Source organism: Oxyura jamaicensis, chromosome 9, assembly GCF_011077185.1.
Source record: "Oxyura jamaicensis isolate SHBP4307 breed ruddy duck chromosome 9, BPBGC_Ojam_1.0, whole genome shotgun sequence".
Taxonomy (NCBI): domain Eukaryota; kingdom Metazoa; phylum Chordata; class Aves; order Anseriformes; family Anatidae; genus Oxyura; species Oxyura jamaicensis.
The window spans coordinates 3,369,775-3,387,305 of record NC_048901.1 but is presented as its reverse complement, the minus strand read 5'-3'; the positions used below and the strand labels follow the sequence as shown (position 1 = coordinate 3,387,305).

General features: G+C 42.0%; 1 protein-coding gene across 1 annotated transcript; it reads left to right on the top strand.

The window, feature by feature from the left end:
* Positions 1-1,516: 1,516 nt before the first annotated feature.
* Positions 1,517-7,926, top strand: MRPL44 (mitochondrial ribosomal protein L44). Its single transcript, XM_035334664.1, has 4 exons — positions 1,517-1,721; positions 1,880-2,348; positions 3,360-3,538; positions 4,676-7,926. The coding sequence occupies exons 1-4, from the start codon at positions 1,549-1,551 to the stop codon at positions 4,845-4,847; spliced, it is 993 nt and encodes a 330-aa protein (XP_035190555.1). The 5' UTR covers positions 1,517-1,548; the 3' UTR covers positions 4,848-7,926.
* Positions 7,927-17,531: the final 9,605 nt, after the last annotated feature.

The window sequence follows — 17,531 nt, the reverse complement described above, 5'->3', positions numbered from 1 at the left end:
GGTATGAGAGGCTAGCCTGGTGTCCCCATGTACCGGTCAGTTCAGACGTCCCTGGTTCAGTCACACGATCCATTGCCTTTTTGGTACCTGCCAGGCTACTCTGAGGGAGTATGGTGCATGGTGCTGCTGAGGGGGACCTGTGTGTTGATGTTACCAGGCAGTGTATGGCTGCTGCTTCTGTGCAATGCTGTAGCTGCCACAGCCCCTTTCCTGGGTGTGTGTGAAGCCTCCTAACAGCGCCACTGCGTGGGAGAAAGTGCGGTGACATCAAAAAGATGCTTCAGAGGGGACCTTTCCTAGAACAGCTGGGACCACTCTGCAGGCCCATTTCTGGGCTCTACAAGTACAGAGAGTGGTGAGAGATAATGATGCACAGCAGCTGCAGAAGTGAATGACACGGGGCCCCTTTGAGTGCTGTCCTCGGCTCACCCTGAAGCCGCAGGGAGCACTGCCCCAGGGGCTGGGAAGGTGCCTCGCAGCTCTGTGCAGCTGGCAGCTGCACGGTTTGGTGGGGCAGCACCTCTCTCCTTCCACTTGGCAGCTTGCAGAACTAGGGTGGTGGCACATTGGGACATAAAGTGACTCAGGAGCCCATTCCTGCTCTTCTGTGCTGTGGTGAATGGGACGCCATCCTGGAAGACTGCAAAGATGGTAAACGCATATCAAAATCCTTCATGCAGCTGCGCAGTATCTGACTTTGCTTTTGACTGACTGCTGTTTTGCACAGTATTTATCTGAGAGAGTGTATGAGCTGGGAGCCCAAGATACCAATCTTTGGATGGCACAAGCAGCTGAGAAGATTTCCTCTTCTGAAAGATGACCACCAGGACAGGTTGTTGAGCACGAGATCTGGACACTTTGCTATGTAGCCTGTGAGAGCTGGCTGAGGAAGGCTGCGCTCGCACATTTCATGTACTACTACAACTAAAGCAGGGCATGTTTATCTGCTATTATGTGGCTTTTGCACTGTCTTTGTGTAGGTTGCTATGCCTCCTTCCTTGTGAATCATCTAAATTTGGATATTCCCTCTATTTATTTATTTTTTTTTAGCTTTGTTCATCTTGTATTACATGCCTCCATTGGCTCTGCAGGGTATTTGCTGTGCTTTTTCATACAATGAATGCCTTTGTCTTTTAGTGAAAGGCAATAGGAAAAGCCTGCTTTGCACTTTCTCGGTACTTTCATTAATTTTATACCACCGACTTTAAGCTAGAGCTGTGCTATCTGAACTCTGCTGTAAACGAGGACGAGAACTACTGCGTTTCACCAAGACATGTATGGGTAACAGGAAAAATAAACAAATGAAGCTTCTTTTACGGGATTTTTATTTAAAAAAAAAAAAAAAAAAAAAAAAAAAAAAAAAAAAAAACGCTTTGTCTTGCACACGGGGGAGGGAGGGGCAGCAATTCCCCCCCCGACTCCCCTCAGCCCTGTCAGCCTCCCCTCAGCGTTCCCGCCCGGACCGTTTGTGCCCGGCCCCATTCCGGCCGGCAGCGGGCAGGGCCGGGCGCCTTTCCCCGCCGGGCCGCCTCCTTCCTCCGCCCCATCATGGTCGCCGGGCTGGGGCTTCTCCTCAGGGCGTCGCGCCGGCTGCTGGCCGGGGCCGGGGCAGGTGCCGTGGCCGTCCGGGCCGCGCACGGCTCCGCTCCGCCCCGCGCCAAGAAGCGGTGGCTCCGCGCCTACCTGGAGCAGCAGCGGCTGGAGGCGCCCCCGCAGCGGCGGTGAGGGGCGGCGGGGCGCCGTGAGGGGGCCGGGCCCGCTCGCGAACGGCAATCCCGGGGGTCCCACACGGTGGTCGCGATCTTCAGAAATAAGCCTGGCTTGCCTTTGCTTTCGGTTGTTTTTTTCTGTTCCTAAATTTGTTCTCTCGTGCCCGTAGATCCGAGAAGCCCGGCTGGGATTACCACGCAGAGATACAAGCCTTCAGCCACCGGCTCCAGGAAAATTTCTCTTTGGATCTTCTCAAAACCGCTTTTGTCAATTCTTGCTACATTAAAAGCGAAGAGGCGAAGCGCCGGGAGCTCGGGGTAGACAAAGAAGCGGTTGCCCTTCACCTCCGCGATAACAGCCGGCTCGCCGAGCAGGGGCAGGCCTTCTCGCGCTCCTACCTGGCGCGCTGCTTGGAAGGCGCCTATCCCGACCTACCCGCCCAGGGCAGGGGAGCGCTCGTTGATTTCCTTACCGGCCAGGAGCTCGTTTCTCACCTGGCTCAGAACCTGTCTCTGCAGGACCTGACGCTCTGTGCACAGTTCCCCGTCCCACCAGACGTGCTGCACAGGACGTTCTTCGCTGTTATAGGAGCGCTGCTGGACAGCAGCGGGCCTGACAAAGCGGGCGTCTTTGTCAGGGTAAGTCATCGCCTGGGGTTATTTTTTTCACCGATAAAAATCGTAATAACGTCAAAGGGCCTCAAAAGTTACAGGAAAAAAAGGCAAAAATTATATCTTGCCCTATACTGTGATGGCAGAGATTCAGAGAGTTTTGTGTTTTTGTTTTTTTCAAAAAAAAATATATATATATAAGGCTGGTCAGATGCATAAAATGATGTAATTATGATGGCTTATAACGGTGGTATTATAATACTTGCTGCCACTTGCTAGAGGAAAGGGTTATCCTCCGTGCGCTATGCTATGAAAGTAATGGAAGCACTCCAAGTAATGAAACTACTCCACCTCAGGTCATGTACACCTTCAGTTTTAAAGAATATTTTATAGCTTTCAATATTTATTTATATTTAATATAAAGCTGCTGCTGCAAACACCTAAAAATTTTTCCATACAAGAAAGTTCAACTAAAATGCAGTGTTACAGGGTGGTTTTAGGAGCTGCCACCCTCTCAGGTGTCCTTTTCACTTATTCCTAGTTTTGCAATGGAGGGATGTTTGCGAGAATCTTATTTCTGACACAAGAGTCCAGGCAGGGGCTGTGTAGGAGCAGTGATCAGATCAAGTGCACATCCTCTGGGGCTGCGTGGTGCCTCCAGCCTCTCTGCAGAGCCCTCCAGAAGCACAGCTTGGGGTTTGTTTGTGCTAAACGTGCTGAACAGCAGGTCTGGTGCTCCGAGCTGCACGGGGGTGTTGTCAGCCCCTCCCAGGCCCGTGCTGCGCCTTCCTTACATGTGAACGGGGACCCTTGTGTGCGTGCAGTGCAAGGCCGAAGCAGAACCAGTGCTGCTGAGCTCAGATGGCTCTGCCTGGCTGTGGCGTGGAGCTGAGGGGTTTGATCATTCCTTTCAGCTCTTCACTGTCGAGTGCGTTAGCGCCTCTTCATACTGTATTTTTATTAGCAGACCGTAGAAGCTAAAGCCTTTGTTCCCTATTCCACTGATCGTAACTTCTAATTCTTTTTTTGTTTGTTTAGGATTTTTTAATACCCCATCTGATTGGAAAAGACCTGTTTGAAATCTGGGAAGTTGTAAATCCCATGGGCTTACTAGTGGAAGAGTTGACCAAGAGGAATATCTCTTCTCCGGAGCCGAGAATTACCAGGCAGCTGGGAGTCACCACAGTTCTTCCGCTGTACTTCGTTGGGCTGTACTGGTTAGTACAATACCAAAGCAAAGTGAAATGGAGTTAAGCTCGGGGAGAGGGAAGGGGGGAAGATGGTCTTTTTACTTTTTTGCTTGTGTTCTTTGGCCAAGTTATTAGAGAAAAGAAGCCATGCAGTGACTTCCATCTAAAATTAACCACTTACACATTGTGAGTGCCGTGCTGTGGTAAAAAGCAGCAAGTCTGGGACTAAAGGGCCTCGAAGTCTAAACGAGATGAACCTGAGAGTCAAGACAGAAGACTGTCAAGATGAAGAGATACCAAGGGTGGAGGGGCTGAACAGACGCTAACGTTACATTCTAGAGCTTTTTACACAGGGGTCAAATCATGGCATTAGAAACCGAGCGAGAGAAGTGTCTCTGCCCGGACAAAATGTACGTGCCAGGTGTCCCTGGGGAGCGGGGTCAGGGCCTGCCCAGGTGTGTTGCCCGGTGGAAACATCGCTCCTCTGGAACAGGGTAGGACCTCCTGCCTCCTAGCCCACGGTGGTGCTTTGCTACATGAGCTACGGATGAGCACTTGGAAAGATTGCCTTAGCCTGTTCTGCATTACTGTGCTTCAGTTCATATGTTTAATAAGATTTATCCTACATATATATAAAAAGAGAACTTTGCATTTTTTCCTGGAATCTCGTGTCCCTCCATGAAATGCTCCTATTCAGTGCCTGTAGATGTTGATTACACAGAGCTGAGTACGTAACTCCTAACACAGAACTTCTCTGTGAATCCTTCAGAAGAATTCCTAAAATGCTTTCTTACCAGGGGAGGAGAAAAGAATGTTTGTTTAAGCTGACCAAAAGAACAAATTTGCATGTTTTTAACAGGGCTACCAGAAATGGAACACTGTAAACAATCCGTAATGTGTTAGGAGTCTAAATGAACAAAGCAGTGTTCTTCCAGGAAGAGGATGTCTTTCTGATGGGAGTTCCCACTGCTGCATATCCAATCGCTTATCCTTGCAGGAAAGGCCAGCGGAAATGTTGACATTTGTGTTTGTACATAGAAATTACCTTCAGCAGTCACTGACAGTGGGGGAAAAAATACCTAGCAGCTCTTATTCATGATGTACAGTAGTGCTCAGGATTTTGATGAAAATGTGAAAATGTTTTGTTTGTTTGTTTGTTTGAAGTGATAAGAAGATTATCGCTGAAGGCCCTGGTGAAACGCTGCTCGCGGCAGAGGAAGAAGCTGCCCGCGTGGCGCTGCGGAAGCTGTATGGGTATACAGAGAACAGGAGACCTTGGGATTACTCGAAACCCAAACAAGGGTGGACAGCTGAAAAGGCTATCAGCAGGAACTAGATCATACAGGCCACTTCTAGTTTCTCTCAAGAATTAGTGGCTTTCGTGCAAATACAGACGCGTTTCAGAAAGCAAAATTCGGTTTAATTTTCTGACCTTCGGTGTATGCAGTTTTCAAATTAAATACAGCTTTAAAATAAATGTAATCTTTCCCTTTTACATAAAGCTTAATATTCAGTCATTCTCCTGAACAACAAAAGTACATTTTTTCTGAATGAATGCATTCTGTCTGAGAAGTTTTTCCATACAACATGGGAGACTGTTCTTGAGGATGTTTAATAATGTAACAAAGTCCTTGCTCTTGAGGAACTTCGCCACGTATAAGAAGGTTTTTTGTGAGCTTTCTTGGGGCTTTGATTGAGGGTATTGTTAATAAGACGAGTTGAATTAAATACACAGCATTGGTCTTTGGGTTCTACCTGGATTTATTTGTCCTTGACCTTGTGAAAATGTAAAATGTGATGTCAGTGGTATTAACACTGGTGGTCCAATTAAAAAAGGAAATGGCGTTTTTGAGGTCTTACTGCTTGCAACATCTATTTGCCATACACATTGGCTTATGTTGTTCAAGTATGCTCTGGGAGGATGTATTTTTTATTTTAAAATTTGTAAAAAGGAAAATAAGGACCATGAAGGCTTGTGCTCAAAGAAATTGGAGAACGTTGTGTAATATTAGGCTACTAGATGACCGAAGTTTAAGTGGCCATGGGACTAAGGTATTGGAGTCAGTGAACTTGGTGTTTGGTTTGTTTGTACCATCTGCATCTGTCCCAGTGATTGAAAAGTGATTGAAAAGCTGAAAAGCTCAAGTGATTGAAAAGCTGCTGAGGAACAACTCAGGTACCCTCATAATGTTCCTATTTAATAGGAACTCAGTACGTGTACCAGAAAACAACATGTAGAGAGACAGATACATGAGGACTGTGTGGCTCTCTTGGAATTGTTTCCTTTAAACTTTACTGAGATGACATTGCAACTGAGCCCTCAGAGGAGGAAAGGAAAAAGCTGAATGTAGGACAATGGTTAAAGAAGCGTTTCCTGCCTTATCCTGTTACAAACACCAGTTTTATTTTGTGTTTGTGTGATGGCTGCTTAGCAGTGAAAGGTTCCAGGCTGCGGTTGTGGCTGCTGAGCAGCTCTGGCACACTGCAGGTGCTGCATTCCCTGCTGCCCCTGGAGTGAGAAGGAGATCTGGCTCTCTTCTACTTGACTGGGGGGAAAAAACCAACCACCACCCATCTGCCATCCGCTGTTATTTGTCATGCCATGGGTCTGAAGCACATATACAACACTTAGTGTGGCTAGATCATAGTGAAATCTGTTGTTTAGCTTCTGGCACGGTAAATTCCACGGGTGAAAGTTAAAATGTAAAAAGGAGAGCAGAAGGATCAGTCTAACATAAATTTTGCATAAAATTGCTTGTGATTAAGTGAAAAAAAATACATCTAGGTGATCTACTATCACTTACGTAACCACAGCCAGTAAGGTCACTATATGCCAGGGGAATAATAGCTGAATCTGAAATTACTTAGGCTATTTTTAGTTTTTCAGATGGGGTATTTCTCTTACCTTTACCTATTTTAAAAGGACAGTAGTAGTGTGTTGTTTTTTGTTTTTTTTCATCCAAAGTTTGATCTACCTGCTATTTTCAATATAGATATTTATGTATTTTAAGAGAGGAAAAAACTGTATTCTGTCAGTTTACCTTAATATGTAGCATCTGCTTACTGTTGCTTCACGGTTTGGAATGTGAGAATAAATCCTAGGAGGAGTGGATTACTGAGTGCTTCCTTGCTGGAAGGAAACTGCTTAATGTAAGATAAATCAGTTTATTGTGTAACATATGTTTGGAATGTTTTGAGTTCAAAGAGAAAGACAGTTTGGGGACATGGAAAGAAAGGTTGGCTTTTTTTTTTTTATTTTCTTATTGAGGTGTGAGTGGAAAATAAGGAGTTTGTACAAGAAAATGTGTCCCATTTTCAATCTTCTAAAGGTCAGAAAAGCATTTGATACAGTGTCGGTGCTTCAGGTCTGGGCATCTAAGTGTGTATCACTAACTCACTGATGTTAAAAGATTGGTTAGATTTACAGAATTCAGTATCCAGTCAACCCTGATTATGCCTTTCTGGGTGCTACACTAGCTTTATCTGATACAGGGATTTGTTACTGTAATTGCATTTATCCTGTAACCCATTCAAACGTGTCTCCTAAGGAAGATCTTTTCTTAACTGAAAGTAAACCAGAAGACAACTACCAGCCTTTCTGAGCTAACTTAAAAGTCACGGGTGTGCTAACAGCTGCATTTTAACAAAAGTACAGTACCATAATGCTAACCCTTTTTCATTTTTCTTTAGTTTCTCTCTTGATCTTTGTAATAATTAGCATAAGGGTGCAAATATGCTTACACATAAGTAGACTTAAAAAAAATAATAAATGGACCGCTAGTTGTTAATCCATTAAAGGCAACAGCAGTTTTGCTGCTGAGTTTGGTCTAGACTTGGTTTTACCCAAATATTGAACAAACTACAAGTGCGAGTGGCCTTAGGTTACCCTTCTCCCTCCATCATCAAGATTCTGGCTTTTTCTTGAAAGAGTTTTAAAACTGACTTTCTTTAAAGAAAATTAAGAGAATCTCTAGTGTATCAGTGCCAGCTAAGCAAATAGAAGAAAAACTTCTTAATGTTTACTCGTGTTCTTCTATTAAGTTACTTGTTCTCGGTATGTGCTTTTGCTGCTGTTTTGAGCTGTTCAGTAGCACAACTGAATGTTCTGTGCATCTCCTTGTTCACAGCTGCAGCTGCTTACAATAACCAGTTGTTTCTTCTGTAATTTTCTCTAAAAAATGTCCAGCAATAATTTTTGTATTTTAACAGTCACAGTGACCTAAATACCGGACATTAACAAGGAGATACCTGTAAAGTGATGGTATTTTAATATGAAGTTTGAAATTGTCAGTGAAAAGTTAAAGCTTTATTGAAATTAATACCAATCTCTCTTGCTTTTTATGAGAGACCAAAAATGAGGATAAGTTGCTCTGGCACTCTGGTGCTATAAAAAGCCATAAAGAATTCAAAACATCAAAAGATGTGTTCTCTTTCTTTTTTTGGGGAGGGCGGATGCTGCAGTGCAGTAACGTTAGAAAAGCCCTACATTTTCTTGTCCTCAACGTCACCAAGTACTGTGGTAAACTTTAAACAGGCTCAAAACTATTCAGTTGCTCTTCTAAAGTACTTCTGGGCTTTGAAGTTTAATATTCAGAGACGCATTAACTGTAGAGAAGGGAGCATCCATGGACAGATTGTTTTTATCTTTGATCCAATGGCAGCGGTTCTGTGTGTTTACCATTTCAGCCTGTCTAGGAAACTGCGGATAAATTAGGAAAATAAAATGGTCGCCAGTTGGTCAGTAAATAGCCAATAGAGCACAGTTGTGTAGGGGGAACAAGTTAATCTGTGTGACAGAATCAGAGCGTTGAAGGCTGGCTGTTGTTCCTATCCCGGAGGATGCAGCAATGCAGCTCATTGTGGTGCACCTAAAAATGGGTTGTGATTCCCTGGAATAAAGGTAGCTATAGGAAGAAAGTAAAGCATTATCATCCTTTCTAATTTTGTGTAATAAATATAATGCTTCTGCCAGTCTGTGGTGGTTATGCTTTGACTACGCTTTATTTTTGGTCACTGAACTTTTATTGTTATGTTCAAGAATGGTATCTGCAGGTATTGTGCGATTATAAAGGACCTCCTGGGTCATCGGGACAGCCTACTGCCATCACAGCTAAGTTTAATGATCCTTTTCCTAAACAGATGGTGCTCCAGATTAAAAGTAGTTAGGTCTCTTGCTCCTACTGCTTCAGCTGGAAACGTTTACAGAACCTGACTGTTCTGATATGGAAATTAAAAATGAAGCCTTATGTCTGTAAGTATTCATTGCCAGTTGTGCTCACTTGTTCTGATACCACTGTTTTTTATCAGAAGAAATCCTGATTTTTATTGGTGTTGGCGGAATTTGTATTGAATTCCAGTGAGATCACAGTTTCACACAGTTTTGGACATGCTTGCAAGTTTCCTCTTACATGGCATCCCAGTAGCTCTGCAGTCCTGTCTTCCCCTAGTTAGACTGGGATGCTTATGTAAATGAGAGCAACATTTATTTTATGGTAAGTTGACTAACATGTTTGAGATTAATGATTACCTAACATGCACAGTTTATTGTTCTTTGTCCTGAAGGCATGATTTCCGCTTAAAGTACTTAATTTTGGTACTCTATGGAGGCCACCAAAATTAATCGCATCAATAGGTAGGTGTGTGTGTTTAAATAAATAGGTAGGTGTGTGTGTTTAAAAAATGGTATTCTCAATAGCCATACAAATAACTTTTGTAGCCATTTTTTGTAGCATTTCTAACCCTAAAAACTTGCTTGTGTCACCAGAAACAAAAAATTCCTGAAAGAATGTTTTGATACCCAACTTCAAAAAAAGCTTTTAACACTATTTAATAGATGATGTTTCAGTAGAGAGATGGTAGTGTGCTGTAATTCCTTGCTCTGTCAACAGATTCTGTAGTTTCATGATCCACACACATTTAAGTACCCATTGAATCCCGTCCTTGGTTGGTGGTGTACTTGTCTCCTTCTGTAGCCTATGGCTGGTGTACTTGGAGGGGAAGAGCGTGCCATTGGCAAATTTCCACGTTGTAGAGAAAAGAAGCACTTTTGACCAGCGTGGGAGATGAGTGTGTAAAGGTTCTAGGTTTGGAAGCTTTAAAAAATGTTGTTCTCACTTGCCTACTTCTAGAGAATGATGCCGCCGCTTCCCCAGTACCATTAACTGACACCAGCCCCACCGTGACACTGAGATGGCATTCTGGGGAAACCTGTCCAGATTCGTGATTACGAGGTAAAGCAGGGGATATTGCCAGATCAAATAATTAGCTACGTGAAAATCATGACGCATTCTTTAAGGCTGAAAGAAGCACAATAATGGAGCACCACTATCCTACATTACACCTAAACGTCCAGTGAAATATCAGAGATTTAGGGTTCAAAGACATAATTCTGCAGTCTCTTGTGGTTCATCTCCCCCCTGGAGGCAGTACTACCTAGGTGACTAAGAAAATCCTAATGAAACTGAACACGTGTTGCAAAATCAATGTGGGACTAGTGGTGAGACTGACCTGGAGAAGCATTCCCACCACTAGAGGGCAAAAAGATCACTGTGGAGGGTGACAAAGTAACGGAAAAATTTGTAGAAATAACTCCACCATCAGAAATTTTTAAGGATGAAAAGTGTAGAGAAAATGGCTTCATTTGTTGAATGCTAGTTGAATACTAATGATGATTACTCTCTTTAATGTCAAGAGATAGGAGCTGAGAATGTTTACAAAATAACGTTATTTATAGTCCCACCAGAAATAAAATTGTTGCCTAATCTAAATCTGTAGCTGAGGGCTGCTTATGCCATCTCGCAGGCCTCCCGCCTCAAGCCACAGCTGTGGCAGTGAGCTCAGCACGGCCACTGGGATAATTTCCTCAGCCTCTCCTCACTGGGGGGCTGATGGCTTTCGAATGGAGTGATTTAAGCATCATTTTCTATTTATTATACCAGAGCACAGTTCAGTTTTGCTTTTACGTTTCTTTTGCAATGGAAATATTTGTTAAATGTTTCATTTCTCCCCCAGATATTGTGAGATGTTTTTTCAGCATGTTTTCAACTAGGCAGGCATGTTCAACACCCGGCACTGCCCGGCCAAGGAGACAGCATCTGGGGGGATGATGACATTCCCATTGACAGCTAGTGGATCCACACATGGGTCAGGAGAAGTCATTATTGTTCCTATTGCTGCTTTTATGACTTCAGGAAGAACACGCGTGAGATGCCCCCACCCGTAGATTCACGTCCAGGCCCTTGGCACTGCCTGTTTTGTTCTCCCCGCCGCACAGCGACGCGGTGCCCTGTGACTGCGGACAAGGTTCCCGACTCAGCCTGTGTGCAGCGTGAATAGAGGCGGGCTGATAAACTTCGTGGAAGGCTGGACCAGTAGCAAAACCATTGGCTGTTCCCTGGTTTCAGAGGTAGGTAAACCATTTTGTGGTTTATTTCTTTGAAAGATTCTTGCTGAGTTTGTCAGTTCTTGATCGGGTATTTCAACTCCCTGATGCAAGCCTGGCTTTAAGATCAAGAATTTAGGAGATGATCATGAGCCAGACTGAATTTGGTTGATCTCCTTACTCCAAGAGAAAAACAAAACAAAACAAAACAAAACAACAACAACAACAAAAACAACAGGCAATTTAAAATAAGTTTGAGCTTTTTTTCTTGACTAGATTACTATAATCATCACTTTCTAGTAAACCAAAACTCAGTCAGGAACTAGGTAAAAATATGTTTTTTTTAAAATATGATAAAATCTGGGATAAGCTTCAAAACTTTCCTTTAAAGAAAGATCCCGCCGATCACACAGGGGATTTGGTTCTAGTGACAGAATCCACTGCTGCTTTCTGCTGACCCTTACCAGGCTGCTTTCGGCACCAGCACGTAGATTTTTTTGAAGCGTATCCATACATCCTTTCAACACGAAGATGTCATTCCAACTCCTTGTCCGCTGACAAGGAGTTATTTTGATTTCACTACACAAGGGGATGCAACTCCCTGCAGAGAGGACCGAGCGCCGTTACGGCCATTGCCTGCAGTGCTCTCCCTGGAGGCGGAAAACACGCGGCGCTCTGGAGCACGGCTGGGGCTGAGGACAGTGCTCTCAACATTCATCGACTGTTGGTCAGAGGATGAACTAGAAAGAATTAAACCCTCTGTTTGTGCAGCGGTCAGTGATGGAAAGAGAAGGAGCGTAAAACAAGACTTTACCCTGGTTAATGTCTAGGTCAGCCCATATTGATTTTTTGGGCTGTAAAACCCGAAACTTCAATAACTACCATGAAACCTTTCTCTGTTAATCATTAGTGAGCTTAAATTGTTTTGGTGTGGTGTTTTTTCTGTTTGTTTTTCCTTTTTAGCATGGTTATGCTCATAATCCCCACAGAACCGGGAAAGAGGCGGGCTGGGCCCTGCAGGTAGAGCTCACGGCGGGGTGCTGAGCCCCAGCTGATGGGCCCCACTGGGCACACGCCTGCTGTATCTTCTGCCCACATGCGTGCATCTTTCAGCTAGGCCTTTATCTGCCTGCACACAAGTACATGCAGGGAGGGAAAAGTTCAGCTGGAGGGTAGCTGTGCTATCATGGCAATATTTCTAAACCGGTCAAGAATACATTAACTCTGAAAAAGTGGCCAGCTGGAACTTAAGGAGCAAACACTGAGGTCAGAAACAACGCTACACATAGAGGATCAGGATGCAAAAAGCTTGTGTATTCAGAAAGGGGATCTTGATAACTTAGGAAGGTCAACGTGAACTTTGCTCTGGGGAAGCTATCCAGACAGTGTCACAACTTCTAACGATTATGAGATACTTGACTACAAGGCCTAAGCTGTAAGAAATGCTATACTGACTAACAACTTCTGAAATACTTTTGTTGCTGTATTTGTGATGATTTATTAACTGTCAGGTTCCTCTTTACTGCCTATTTTCTTCATCCATGGAGGAATTTGTTTTTCTTTTTCTTTTTCTTTTGCTTAAAAATCTCTCGTATGTCGGTGGTTGTATTACTAAAATTTCTGTGTCAGTAAGGCACTGCTCTTTAATAACTATTGGTCTCAATGGACATTATCCCCAAGTTTTCAGTGTGCTGTTTCAGAGTACTTGTTCAACCTCTTCAATTAAATACCTTGCGCACAAACCAAACAACAAAAAAAAAAACAAAAAGAAAACAAAGAAAAAAGCAAACAAACAAGGTTTTGTTCTGAACACTTATTATTTTCCAGTCCCAAACTGGAAAAGAATACTATTTACTATTGTGCCCACCACGCTTTAATTGCTTTGTTTTGTTTTTTAATTTATTTAAGCAGGTAAGCATTACATTTTAAATATTTTTGTTATGTCATCAAGACAGCTTCTTTTTCATGTGAAGTCTTTTTAGTTAAGCCGTACACTGATAAGCATTTCTCTTTTTCCTTTTGGTTCAGAAAGATTTTTTCTATTTGTCAAATACTTCCAAAATCTGCCTTCTTAATTGAAATTCACATACGTTTTTTCAAACAGTAAGCATACCTGTCATTGCCATGTAATCAGAGACTACATTCTTGAAAGAAACCTTTTTTTTTTTTTCCTTATCTCTTTGTATCTGCAGCTATGACTTGCAGTGTTGAAATGTCAGCTCAAGGAGAGGAACTGAAGGTGCTCTTGCCATACAGCAGACTGTGCAAGAGACCCACATGTCAGGGGATTTACTTTTCATGTTCAGTTAATTATTCTAAACAACAATTTGAGGGTTTGCCCCTTACTTCCAAGCTCTAAATAGCATAGAAAGTGCGAAAATATTATTAGTCTTAGCAGTACTGTGCCCATGTATGGGTTGAGATTAGGTCTCTCCTCCAGAAAACCTCCCTTAAGAGGATATTTGCAGTTACCAAGGATTATCCACATCTATTCACTCCAACTGCATTAACCTTTACTATGTTCTCCAGGGGATTTTTGTTTGTTGTGCATCTTGTTAGTGCTCTTCTAACACGTTAATGCTGCCAGTGACAAAGCCCTTTTCTCTTGTCCTCCTTGAATAACAGAACTGCAGTTTGCACATGACAAATTCTCAGGGATTCATGGAAAAAAAAATCTTGATGTTATCTCAGACTTAAAAATTACAGTAGTGAGAAAAATTAAACTAAATTTGAAGCATCAGGTTTCCCTTTGTCAGTCCACTTCTAAATATATTTTTTCAGAAACTGGGTGATCAAAGAACTGAGCTTTCCCATATTCATGTGATGTGACTTATTTTCTTCTGTTCTTCTATTCGAATATCTGGCATCTGAAAGCTCTGTTTCCCAAATTTTCCCATTTCATGTCCATCATCACTTTACACTAAGATATTGTTATTTTTGTCTCACTTCAAATCCAGATTGATATTTCCTGGACTTTTAGTCTTTCTGATATTTATGCTGATTGTTTTGTTCACTGCATTTGTTCCCCTGTTTTTATAAAAGTTAAAACACTGCAACGCTGGAGTCACATATTTACCGCCTTAGTGTTTCTCAGTGCATGATTTCATGGCTTGTCCTGGCACTTCAGACTCAGCTCATTCTCTCTGTATATTCAGACTGACTTAGTGTTCTCCTTTCTCTTGGCATCATGGGCTTGCATCGCTACAGTAATGCAAGACTCAGAGAATTACAGAATTTTGTCCTGTTTTCTGTATGTAGATTACAGTTGTAAAAACTGCTTCACAGGCACCGAAGGATGTCTGCTCACAACAGTAAATTCTGTTCTACAAATTAACCTTCAAGTGATATTTATTAATAGAACTAAAAATCTAGGGAAGCCTGCAGCAGAACATGTGCATTTTGTAAAGCATAGGGAAATGGGAGAAAAACGGTTGAAAAATGTTACTTGTCTCTGTTCTAACTTTGCACGTCCTTCTGTGAAGATGTTTGTCAAACGACCTCTAATTCTTTTTACCAAATCTAAGGTAGTTCTAAGACAGCACTAACTGGTAGAAGTTTCCACAAATTAGACTGACTAATCAATAATTTAGATTCATTAGTGGAGAGGAACAAAGGCCTCTCTTCACTCCCGTGGGGGTTTTACAGAAAACAGGCAGGAAATGCTCATCATCAAGTAGAGGAGGTACTAAAGAACTGAGTCTGAAAATACACTGGGCTTTAAATATAATATCATTCATAGCTCAAGAAATAAGCTACGTTATATAAAGATTAATGTGAAAATTAAGTTGTTCCTGTTCAGAGATCTGGAAGAACATTTCCCGGTTTAGTAATTTAGGTAGTTGAATAATAAAGAAATTGTTGGTGGTTTAGACAGAACATAAATATATCTCTTCCTCTTCTAATTTAGAACCAAATATTTGTCCATCTCCTAGGCCTGTCTTTCAGCTCTTTCTTTCCTAGGTTATTCAATGGCCTCTTTCTAGCTTTATTGATACAATTTTCGCAACCTCTCTTCTACCTACGGGCTCTCGGCTGCCTTGTGTACTGCTAACATTCCCATGGGCAGCCGCAGTAAATGGAAGCTCTGGTATGGCTCGCCATTCCTTTTCTATTGCCGCTTGTGAATTTTCTATTGTCACGTGTGAATATGCTCCCCTTTCAGTTTAAAGGGTTCCACTCTCCTCTCTCCTCTGGGATTTTTCTCTGAAAGGCCATATCATGAAAAAAAGCCTTTTTTCAAGCAGTCCTGTGACCTGTGGTGCAGTTCTTAAAGCATTGATCAACTACAGGAACTTACAGAATAATGATAAAAAAATACAAATCAGAATCGGCAACAGAAGCATTGACTACACCCTAAAGGTAAGGAACATTTACTAGAAGGATGAATTTAAAAATAAAATACAAGCACCTCACATACAAGATGTCCCTGTGACAGATGTTTTGCCTTCACTGCACCTGTATATAGGCATGTTCTTTCCACTACCTAGTCTGTGATTACAAACTGGAATATGATCTTGTACTCTTAAGGCACGATGGAAATTCAAGAACTGTGTCAAATAAAGGGGCAAGGTTGAAATATTGATAACCTTTCAACATCACTGACCAAGGTAGGAAGCAGGAAGAGAATAAGGCCTCCAGAGATAGCAAAATTTCTCATTAAAATCAAGAAAATGGAAAAATCCATGGAAAAGGGAACCGGTCAGTCAGCTGAAACAGCCTCCCTGGCTTTGAAAACCTCCTGCTGGACCAGACTGGATTGCACTATGAGGTCGGACAATCCTGCACTCAAATCCCCACTGGAAAAAGAAATAATAATAAATAAATCTGTTCTTCAGTGAGCACGATGCCTAAAGGAACTTGTAAATCTAAAGGCAGTTAAATAGTTGGACTCTTAGGTGAGGCAGACTCAGAAGGTCCCCTAGTAGCTCCAGCCCAGCCAGGAGAGCACAGTGTTTAATTACTGACTGCCAACAAAAAATAAATAGAAGCTTCTCACTCTTCTGAGTAACTTTAGCTAAAAAGTTTTAAAATAAAATAAAATAAAGCTAAAAGAGCTTAAAAGCTAAAATTGGGTGATAAAATTTATTTATTTATTTTACCTTATTGACGGATATACAATTTAGTAGCTTTATGAAAAGAAAACTAAAGTAGAAGATGAAGAAAGCATAAGGAAAGCACTTCTATGAGAGAGAAGTTACTTGCTTAGTTAACTTGAGGCAATGAAGAGAAAAACAGAAGCATACAGGATAACAGTGCTGGGTGGGAGTTCATCTGGAAAATCTCAGGCCTTCCCATTGCACCATTGCAATACTTCAATTAGATTCAACTGAACTACAGGGTAATAGATTTAAATCAGGCAAAAGTCAAAAGTTCTTTTTTTTTTTTTTTTTTTTTTAATTCAAACAATTTAGAAAAAATAATTTGGAGAAATTAATGGCTGCAAGAAGCTCACCAAAATGATCATTTAGAGTGCAGCCTTCATTCTTAGCAATTATCACCAAAGTAGAACATCCAGAACATCAAGCAAAGAGACTTTCGGCTTTTTTCTACCTCTGGCATTGATCTCTTGTGCTAACTTTAGAAAGGTGTTCTACATCTTTATGGTCCTGTTCTTAAAGCTAGTCTGGTTTGTTCCGGTTAGTAGGAAGATTCTAGTTTACTTTGCAGAAAGAAGAGTATGTGTCTTGCTAGTCATGCCTGATACCCGACCCTACACAGCTTCAGTCTGTCTCACAGGAAAAGTGTAAAAGCTGTTCTGTTAATACAGGTATAATGCACTAGGCCGTACACCACGAAGGGAGGAAATTAAAGAAGAATTGCTTTTTCTGTCCATATTTTTGGTCTTTTTGATACTTCTTGCTCTGTTGCTAGCTCTTGGTTTTGTGCCTCTCACCCGATGTCTTCCATCTCCTCCATGTCATCCTGAGAGCCAGTGCTTCTGCTTTGAATCTCAGGCTTCCATCCCTGTGGTGACTGAGAATCCCTTCCTACCCTACGGTACTCCAAAGGATTTGGGCGTATATCACGCTACCAGAACATGCTGCTCCAAAAAAATTACAGACCGCTAATGTGCACTACGAAAAAGCAACCAACCTGATGTGGCTGTGCCTTTCCCTTTATTGCAAGGCCTGATTCCTACAAACCGCTGTCATGTGCAAAGACAGGGCTAGCCATCTTTTACTTTTCTTACTACGTTAATGTTACAGCAGTGGATGGGAAATGTCAAAGGGAAATGGCATTTCAAATAAAAACATTTCTGTAATTCAATCATGTTCGTTTGACCATTTCCCACAGTTAAATTTTCTTGGTTTAAATAACCGTCAACAAGAGAAAGTGATTTGTATGAACATTACTATGACTTTTGTTTTGATCTTTTACTGAAATGTATCTATCATTAACAAAGAGATACTGCTCAAATAAGGCCAGAACAAGACATTAATTTATCCTCAGTCAACCAAATCTTTAATAGAGCATACCAGGGAACATTCACGTCAGATAAACTTGCCGTGATCTTTCTTAGCATTTTTCAGAAAACTCTTCATGTACAAATCTTGCAGAAGCAGTTTACCACAGATGCGATATACCTAATCCCAGGATTAATTTTGTATGCCCATCAGTAGTGAAGCAAGATGGATTTAA